Here is a 10,114-nt window from a genome sequence, read left to right on the forward strand (position 1 = left end):
CGGTGAGGAGCTGCAGCCGCCATCAGCTCCTTCGCTCTGGGCTGAGTACATCGAGGGGCCTCAGCCGCTCCTCTTATTCTTACCCTCCAGACCCTTCACCATCTTCATACCACGTAGGTATGGTTGGCTCTTTGGCTGTCAGGGCACACTGTTGTCTCAGATTCAATTTACCATCAATCAGAACCCCCAGATCCCTCTCCATGAAGCTCTGCAGCCCCTCGCCCCCAGTCTGTACACGCACCCAGGGTTGTCCCGTCCTGGGGCAGACTCCAGCACTTGCTCCTGTTCAATTCCATGTAGTCAGTGACTGCCCAGCCCTCCCATTTGTCAAGCTCTCTCTGTAAGGTCTATCTACCCTCAAGGTTAGGTTTTTCAATCTAAAAATTAGCATACATTTGAGTCCTGCACCCAGACACCCTCTCTAGATCAAAACTCTCCCTTACAGATAGAGCACTTGCTCCTGTAGAGAGAGGTGTGATTTAAATGGCTTAGAGAACATCACTGACTTTCTTAGATTGCTTTTTAGACTTCTAAAATGTCAAATAACAGCATAGGAATGAAATAAAAGAGGGGCTGCACATCTCCCATTTCTGTCATTGGCAAAACTCAGGGTCTTTTTCCAGTTGGACCCACAGAGCAGCCTCTGGGAGATGGCTGACATGGCAGCACATTGCCTGCACACACGGCTACTCCCTTGCAGAAGCTGTGCTGTTAATGTCACAGAGCATGTGCAAGAAATGGTGACAAACTGGGAAGAGATGACTATTTTCTTCTGTGTTAGCATTGTTTGGGAAACTGATGTCCACTCCCCTCTGGAGAACCAGAGGGACATCAGGGAGGCCAGAAGGAGCAACCTGGGGACAGGGAAAGGGAAGCAAAGTCTGGGTGAGGAGTCATCTCCTGCAGACAGTTTTATTTGCTCCTTGAATCAAATGACAATACCTGTTGTTCTGTGCAGGACCAGCAACAGGTTGATTGGAAGTGAATGGTTTGAGAGCACCTGGTGGGGTCACAGTGGGAACTGCGCTTTAATTGATGAAGAACTGTTTCTAGTGGAAGCACTGGGAAGGAAAGGGCCTTTCAGAGTCTGTGGGGCAGAGAGCACGAAAGGCTTCATTCCTCAAATTAATGTGCATGGATTCACCCTGCTGCAAAGTGAATGCACAAGATTTCCCTCACTTCCCGCATTTTGGGGAGAAGAAGGGGCACTGCTGCTCGTAGGAAGGCACGTCAGTTGCTCCACCAACTCTCACAGCGTTCTGGTTGGAGCAATGGAGGATCCAATAAAGGAAGCCCTTGGTAATAGAGGAGATGGGGATGGCAGCAAATGTTCCAACCCTAATTTCTTTCTCTGCCTTTGCTGGTGTTTTAGAGGTTGCACTGCTGAGTACTAGAAGCGTGGATAAAACATATTTGGGTGATATCCAGTGAGTTTGAATTTGCAGAATGGAAAGATAAAGAAATGAGGATGTGAGGAGTCTATTTCTTTCAATGCATTTGCAACATATCTTGTTTAAGTCAGCCTAAACTCTAGGTTTGAACTGACTGACAGACGTTTTAATACCTCCCCTAGCGCAGCTAGAGGCCATTCCCTTTCTCCTATCACTGTTAGCCGAGAGAAGAGGCCGACCCTCACCCCACCACAGCCTCCCTTCAGGTGCCTGTAGAGAGCGATGACATCTCCGCCGAGCCTCCTCTTCTCCAGACTGAACAGCCCCAGCTGCGCCGCCCTGATTGGCCCTATGAGGGCCCCCTCCCCCGCCTAGGGCGGAAGCGGAAGTGCCGTCTCCCCGCCCGTATCCAGGGACGCGCGTGTGTTGCTGCGGACGCGGGGAGGCTGGCAGCTGCTCCAAACGCCTCCCACGCATGCGCGTCGCGCCTCCGGAGCCACCGCGGGGTCTCGCCGTCGTCTCCCCGCTCGGCCCGGCCCCGCCATGGTGCGGCTGCACGTGAAGCACGGCGACGAGAGCCAGTTCCTGCTGGAGGCGGCCTGCGGCGCCCGCCTCGCCGAGCTGGCGCCTCTCGTCGCCCGCATCTACAACGGCAGGCTGAAGGTGCAGCGGTTGTGCGCAGGTATCGGCCCGCCGCCCCGCTGCTGCGCGCGGGTTCTGGGCCTGCGGGTGTCGGGAAGGGCTTCGCGTCCCCGAATTCAAGGGAGCGGGGATCCCCGCCCCAAATCCTAGGCTCTGTGCGGGCCTTGGCTGCATGTACGTTTTCTGAGGGGGTTTTGTAAGCGGTGTAAGGCAGATTTCTAACCTTGTGTTCTAAACGCTCGACCAAGAGATGCAGGAGCTGGCGGAGCACGGTGTGTACTTGCCGCTCAATATGCAAGGGCTGACGGACGAGCAGATTGAAGAACTGAAATTAAAGGACGAGTGGGCAGAAAAATGCGTTCCCAGTGGTGGGAGCGTCTTCAAGAAGGATGAGATTGGACGAAGGAACGGACATGGTAAATAGGGTACAGATGGGTGTCACTTCCTGATGTCATCACAAATGTGAAAGTTGTGATTCTGAACCCTTCTTTTTTGTTTTGCCATCCTGAAAAGAGTATAAAACCAATCAGCAATTGCTGATTAGCTGGCAGATTAGCCAGCTAATGTTTGTTTGCTAATTACAGCAGTCATCTCATGAACAAAGGATACTAAATGCATAGACTTGTTAAGTAGTATCTATTTAATAGCATGTTTTCATAATGAATCAGCAAAACTATCATTTTCATGGGCTTGGAAGCTTGGAAAAGTTTAGCTTGGAAAAGAGAAAGCTCCAGAAAGACCTCATTGTGGTCTTCTAATACTTGAAGGGAGCCTATGAACAGGAGGGGGAATGGCTATTTACGAGGGTGGATAGTGATAGGACAAGGGGAATGGTTTTAAACTGAGACAGGGGAGGTTTAGGTTAGATATTAGGAGGAAGTTTTTCACACAGAGGGTGGTGACGCACTGGAACAGGTTGCCCAAGGAGGCTGTGGATGCCCCATCCCTGGAGGCATTCAAGGCCAGGCTGGATGTGGCTCTGGGCAGCCTGGTCTGCTGGTTGGTGACCCTGCACATAGCAGGGGGTTGAAACTGGATGATCATTGTGGTCCTTTTCAACCCAGGCCATTCTGTTATTCTGTACATACCTAAATCCTAGATTAGGACCTACCATAATGTTGATTTAAAAGCCTAGGTGGTGTTACATCTCTTCTGCACATATGCTATTTAACTTTGCAACTGTGACACTTAGAAGTAAATTCCAAAAATAAGCAGACAAATGCCAGAATTCTTCCAGGTGCTCTGGCCTTAGCTCTTGGTGCACGTATCAAGCACCACTCCCCCTCCACTTTGGAGACAAGAGTATGAAGGATGTCTGTGCAGCAGAGGCTCTGTCTTCTTGCTCTCTATTCAACAACCCTGTAGGCATGGATTGCAGGGCAATTCAGTTAAGGAGGAATCTTTGAGTAATGCAGCTTTGACTTGACATCCACGAGTAGCTTGTTTATAATGCCTTTTTTGGGGGGGTAAATAATTCTTCTAATGCAACACATTCCCCAAGCAAGTTGAACCCCTCCTGAATAAAGAGATTGTAATACACAGGGATGCTTTCCCTCCTACCTCTGTCAGCCAAGTGATTGAGCCTCTCTCACGTGCCTTGGGGCACTCATTTGTGTTCAGAATTGCCTCCTTATGAGCGTTGTCAGTAAAAGTAGTAAAAATTAGCAGTCAGCCTTAACTGGCTGCTAGTAGTTAAGATAGTACCACTCTGACTTGTAGTCAGTCAGGCATTTATTTGTTAGCAGGTGGGCAGCTTCTGAATATTAACAGTTAAAATACTGAACAGTAAGCAAATGCGGGCCAAATTAAATGATGCATTTAAATGTGTAGCTGCAAATGAATATGATTTAATTGCATTTTTGTTTGCGAAGAGACGATTTTTACAGCGATCAAAATAGATAGCTATGATGTGAAACGTGCATTGTATTTGTGAATTAGTTTGAGGTTTTAATTAAGCCAGCAAGCTCCAAGCTGTTGATTCTGATTAAAGCACTGATCTGCCAGTACAGCCCTCAATAGTCATATGAGAGAGTCTTGCTTTGGGTTGTGGTGAGTGTGGGGTTATGGCTGTTGTATTTCTGTCTTCAGTGAAGTTCCCAATATCAGTCAGATGTCTCTAGGGAGCACTGAGTTTTACTGTGCCCATGAGAAATGCTATTTTGTTTCTTAAGTTAGTAAGAAACTTGATCCTAAAGCATCTGTGTGGTAAATGGACTACAATTTAGCAGTGAGTGTGTTTCTTGCTTTGTTTCATTTGCTTACAGTAGAGAATAGCCTGGACAGGCAGCTTGCTTGATTCCTTGGGATTTGTATGTCTGTTTTGGTTGGTGTTCCCTCTTTTTGTTTTGCTTTGTTTAGTTTGTTTTTATAGCAACTATAGACTACTGAGTACATATCTCTTATTTTCTAGCTCCAAATGAAAAAATGCAGCAGGTTATAAGAAAGACCATAGAGGAAGCCAAGGCATTAATCTCTAGGGTAAGTTTTCCAAAGCAGCGTGTGATACATGGGACTTTCCTAATAGGGGCCGTGTAGTTACACAGCTTAATTAAAAGTGGACTTTTTTCAGTGCAAAGGCAAACAGTTTTTGATTAATATCCTGCAGCGATGGGAATAATCTAGCAGAAACTCTCACTTCTGTTAATGATTTTCTTAATGGCTTCTGGCAAGCTGGTTCAACAAGTGAAGGAATCAGGTATTAAACACCAAGCGAATGCTGGCAGCCGAGACCTCGCTGAATGATTAAATTGCATTTAATTTCATCCACACGCTCCTAATCTGCTACTGATGCATTCTTTAGGTGAATGCTTGTCATGTTTTCTGGTGAAAATTTAACTGTGTACTGTGATGTTCCTGGAATAAAATTCCTCTTGCTCATTAACACAGTCTTTTGACTGTTACCTCTGGCTAATTGGAACACTCTCATCTCTGAGATTAAGCCTCGGTTTTACAAGCAATCAGATGTGCACTCGGTCTCTGTGACTTTGTGTGCTTAAAGATAAGCATGAGAGTGTGCTTTGATGGGACTACAGTCTCAGCTTACTTTACCAAATGTGTGGATGTTCTGCATAGTGTCTCAGCTTTCATACAACTTTGAAATGCTAATGCAGGAACATTTGTTATCAGATTAATGTTTTGGTAAATACTTTCAAGCTATTTTCTTCTCCTCAATCCTCTGCTTCTGGGAATTAGTAGGTGAGGAAGTCTAAAACAGCTTTAAGCCATATACAGGTAGTTAATCAATTTTTAGTGTTGCCTGGGAGCTTGAATTGGCCTTCTTGACAGTTCCATTGCTGGTAAGTGTGTTAATCTTCTGAGGTTGAGATACCAATTTGACTCATCAGTTAATGAGCTTAATAATATCCACCAGGAGGCAGCATTCTCTTACTCTTTTGTTGTCTCTCACACAAATTGGAACTCTTCAATCACTGAGGAAAAAACTGTTGTTCTTTTCTAGCTGCACCTTGTATGGTTGGTTGTTTTCCCCCTTTGTTGCAGTCTGATTTGCAATGATCTCGGGGTCTTTCAGGTCTTTGCATGAATATGTCAAACTACTCACATTCACCCCACATCTTACTGAAGACACAAGTTTTAGATCCTTTCTCTAGTCCTCACTTGAATTCATCTTGAGTCTTGTTGGTGAATTGCAAGTACTTGGAACAAAAGGCTTCCCATCCAGTTTCTGCAGTCATATGTGTACATACTTGAGTGCCTGTATTCCACAGACATTTGTTACTATGTGCACCCTGCACAATTTAGGGAGTATTTTACACACACACACATATATATATATATATATTTGTATGCCTATTATCTCTGTATGATAAACTTTTAAAATCACTGTGAAACAAAGTCTTTCTTCGTATACCTCTGTGTGTGTCTAGATGTGTGTATTTATTTTATATACATATATTTTATATATATAATATATAGAATATTATCCATGACCCCTGCCTGTATTTCAGAAACAAGTTCAGGCCAATGTATGTGTTAATCTGGAGATGGTGAAAGATGCATTGGACCAGCTCCGAGGGGCTGTGATGATTGTGTATCCAATGGGATTGCCTCCATACGATCCAGTTAGGATGGAGCTGGAAGATAAAGAAGACTTGGCAGGAACTCACGTACGTGTGTTGTGTCTGGCTTCCATCTGTGCTATGCTGTTGTTCTCCTCTTTATCAGTTAAGGTGAATTTGTTTCCATGTGTGTGAGAAATTCTGTTAGGTATTGTTGTCTGATACTTTACATGAAAGCACACAGCAGCTTAACTGTAGTAATAAGATGAATGAAGTGTATTTTAAACATTAGATAAAAGCTGACTTCAGGTAAGCCTGGGACCCAATTTAAATAGCTTAAACCTGTTCTTTTTAAGGTCAGTATTAAAAAATCTGCTTTGCAGAGTGTTTCTGTTAAATCAAAACTGAATGAGATATGAACATTTAATATGAAAAGTGCAATAAAAGAGAGGTAAAGTGTAAAATCAGGGAAATCACACTGGTTTTCCTGTTAATTCCAGGTTTATTTTCCAAGAAAAAATACCTGGTTTTAGCAAAAATAATAATAATAATAATAAAATCAAAAGAAGAGAATGCCTCCACCCCAGTAAGTTCTCTCATGCGCACCCTTCACCCTGTTTATTTGCCACAGGCTGGGCTTGAAGTCATAGAAGAATCTGAAGTGCAGTTGTGGTGGGCAGGAAAAGAGCTGAAAGAAACAAAGTTGCTTTCCGACTACGTAGGCAGAAATGAGAAAACAACCATCATTGTCAAGATACAGAAAGTGAGTATCACTAGTAGATTCCTTTGTTATCCCTTCTTGGCAGTCCAATTCTCTCTGGTGGAGAACTGTTACTAGGTGTGTGAAATGGTTTAGAATTAGATCCAGCCTAAGTGTCTTAAAATGACATATATTTTTTTAAGCTTTTAGTTTATTATATCTCAATTATTTTTTTGGTAATTCCTTTGCCTATCAGTTAAATACTCTAATTCCTATTACCTGCTCCATAACACTTTATGAAAGTGCACCAAAAAGATACTTAGAACTTGTTTAAACACAACCTGAAAAGCTTTAAAACACACACAGAAACTCAGCTGGCTCTCAGTTCCATCTCAGTGCAGAGCACTAGACAGAATACCTTCATTAACTTTGAAAATCCCTGCAACTCCATGCCTTCCTAAATGTGGTGCCCTGAGTTTCTCGATGGCAGGTCCTCAACTTGTCTTGGTTGCGTTGTGAACTTGTCTTCTTTGAGGACACAGGTTGTATATTTGGGGCCTAAACATAGGCTCTCCCGGAGTCATCAGTGAGAATTCACTGAGTGCTAGAAGGAAAAAACCAACTGCTGCACCTGCACTGCCCAGCTGTGCTGTCAGCTGTGCTTCTTAAAGCGCGCAGCTGAACTTCCTAAAGGAGATCAGACTTTCCAGACAGATGTGGTGAGACACATTTAGCTTGTGAACATAACTCTGAGCTGACTTCTGAAATAGTGAGCAAAATTGAAGCTAAGATTTCCCACTTCCCCTCAGTTTATAGACTTGACACTTTAGCAAAAGGTTGTCATTAAGTGTGTGCTGGCAGCTGACACCATGGTCATGTTCTCACATTATCAGAACTAAGTTGATGGAGCTGTTTGCAGTTTTCTAAACAGAGTAGTGCAGAACTGTGCAGTTCTGCTCATCTCAGGTGAGAAAGCTTTACTAAAAGGAAGAACTTCTGGATTTTCAGTTCACTTTCAGTGTACCCCATTCAAAGGATGCATTTATGAATGCCAGATGACTGAAGTTTCCTATGGACAGTACTTGCCCATAGCTCAGAATTATTCTTGAGATTCATTTCACTTTTATGGCAGTAAAAGGTTCTCTGCCTTGGAAAGCAGGAATGGCTACAATCTGCAAGTGTCTGTAATTGGATTCCTCAAAGATTCATCAAGTGACACATACTTTTGTCATTTGGAAAACCAGAATTGCTTTTTCTTTTCTATCAGACTGGCAGAAAAATGGTGTGGCAATTGAAGAACCATTGAAATGCAGGCTCCCAGGAAAGTTGTCTTACTGTTTAATCAGCTGAGGGATCTCTTCAGAGAATGCAAAGTAGTATGGTGTTTTTCTTATCTCGCAGTGGATGCCTGCATTCTTGAGTTGCAGAGCTAATTTAAAGCAAGCATTTTTGTTCAATAGGGGATTTGGCATCTTTATTTAAACTGTTCTGTTTGCTGTTGTTGACAATAGCTGTCATTGGCTATTTTCTGCTGCGTGCATCACTTCTTCCATGAAGATAATTGACTGGAAAATTTTTTCTTTTATTTGTAGTAGCAAATAATTTTTATTTGTAGTGTTTTGTAGCTGTTTTCCTTTACCAAGTTGTAAGCCATCTGGAGTCTATGTTAGAAGAGGAGCTAAAGATGAATTGGCCCATTCTGAGACACTGAGAATAGCCTTAAAGCTGAGAGATTTTTAATGTCTTTCAGAGCAGAAGTTTAAGTAAAACAGACTCGGTAATCCTGTTTTCATTTCTTTTCCTGTCCTGAAAATCTTGTTAAATTTGTGAGATTTTATTGTCTGAAAAAATTTTGCTATCTTTGCTTAGCAGCTTCTCCTGCTCTGTTTATGAGGGTGGATAGTGATAGGACAAAGGGGAATGGTTTTAAACTGAGACAGGGGAGGTTTAGGTTAGATATTAGGGGGAGGTTTTTCACACAGAGGGTGGTGATGCACTGGAACAGGTTGTCCAAGGAGGCTGTGGATGCCCCATCCCTGGAGGCATTCAAGGCCAGGCTGGATGTGGCTCTGGGCAGCCTGGTCTGCTGGTTGGCGACCCTGCACACAGCAGGGGGGTTGAAACTGGATGATCATTGTGGTCCTTTTCAACCCAGGCCATTCTGTGATTCTGTGATTTTATGATTTTGTATCATAAATGCCATCTGAAAGAAATGTATGCTTTCCCTTTCAGAAAGGACAAGGAGCTCCAGGACGTGAGCCTCTGATTAGCCATGAAGAGCAAAAACAGATGATGCTGTATTACTACAAAAAGCAAGAAGAACTTAAGGTAACAGTGTCTTTTAACTGTCTGTGAGCTATGGTAGCACAGAGTATAAGCACAGGTTACATTCATTACTGCTGCCTTAACCTGTTGGTTCTGTTCATAGAAACTTGAAGAGGACGACGACGATTCATTTCTAAATGCTGAGTGGGCAGACAGCCATGCTTTGAAAAGACAATTTCATGGCGTGAAAGACATCAAATGGGGGCCAAGATGAAGCTCCACAAGCACTTTTTGCCTCTTTACACTGTTTGGTTTGCAAAGAGGGTTGTTACTGTGTGTTAGATTCTTCTGACAGAAGCTGAAGTTGTCACTTCCTTAGCAGATGCCTGTTTCAGCCTTAGATTTTTTGATATCTGTTTACATTTCTATGCAACTTTAGCAGCTCTTGTCTCTGCAAAGAACGGAATAAATCCTGTTTGATTATTTTATTAGAAACTTGTATTTTGAATATGTGATATTAATGTATTTCATAGGTAATATAAGTAATAAATGTGTACTAAAATGGTGGGTGTTGTTTTGAGCAGTCTTTATAACCATTTCTACAGAGCTGATTTTAAACTCATTTTTAAATGACTTGACCACTTAACAATTATTTAAGAAAAAGTTTTATGCATAACATGAAGTTTTAAATGTTAGATTTCTGTCTGCTCAATAGGGATTCTTTTCTACTGAGGCAGGTGTGCATTCATTCCAGTAGCTGTGCAGCACAAAGCCCGACTGCCCTGAAAATCTTACATGAGGATCAGCTGGGTGTTTTAAAGGGAGGTGAGCCATACCTGGCTGTGGACATTCACAGCCAACAGTGGTATCTTCATTCACGCCCCAGAGCAGTCATCATTTTCAATTCTGCAGCGAAGAAAGGCAAGCCAGCTAAGGCACCTGGTTTGGTATTGTAGTTTTTTGCCATACTTCATGTGCCACGTTGCTCCTACATATGTATATTTGCCTTCTGCTTGAGCAGGCTAGATTATGTTCACAAGTGACCTCAATCTTAATAACAGGTGATTGCTCATAGCACATAGTTTATGTCAGGTTTTAAA

At 43.1% G+C, this 10,114-nt stretch overlaps 1 protein-coding gene across 1 annotated transcript; it reads left to right on the top strand.

The window, feature by feature from the left end:
• The first annotated feature begins 1,806 nt into the window (after nt 1–1,806).
• On the top strand, nt 1,807–9,579 carry CFAP298 (cilia and flagella associated protein 298). The gene is made up of 7 exons (XM_003202895.4): nt 1,807–2,073; nt 2,282–2,449; nt 4,444–4,511; nt 5,999–6,157; nt 6,681–6,812; nt 8,982–9,077; nt 9,178–9,579. Exons 1-7 carry the CDS (start codon nt 1,935–1,937, stop codon nt 9,286–9,288), a joined length of 873 nt encoding a protein of 290 aa, XP_003202943.1. The 5' UTR covers nt 1,807–1,934; the 3' UTR covers nt 9,289–9,579.
• Nucleotides 9,580–10,114: the final 535 nt, after the last annotated feature.

This window comes from Meleagris gallopavo, chromosome 1 (assembly GCF_000146605.3).
Source record: "Meleagris gallopavo isolate NT-WF06-2002-E0010 breed Aviagen turkey brand Nicholas breeding stock chromosome 1, Turkey_5.1, whole genome shotgun sequence".
NCBI classification, from domain to species: domain Eukaryota; kingdom Metazoa; phylum Chordata; class Aves; order Galliformes; family Phasianidae; genus Meleagris; species Meleagris gallopavo.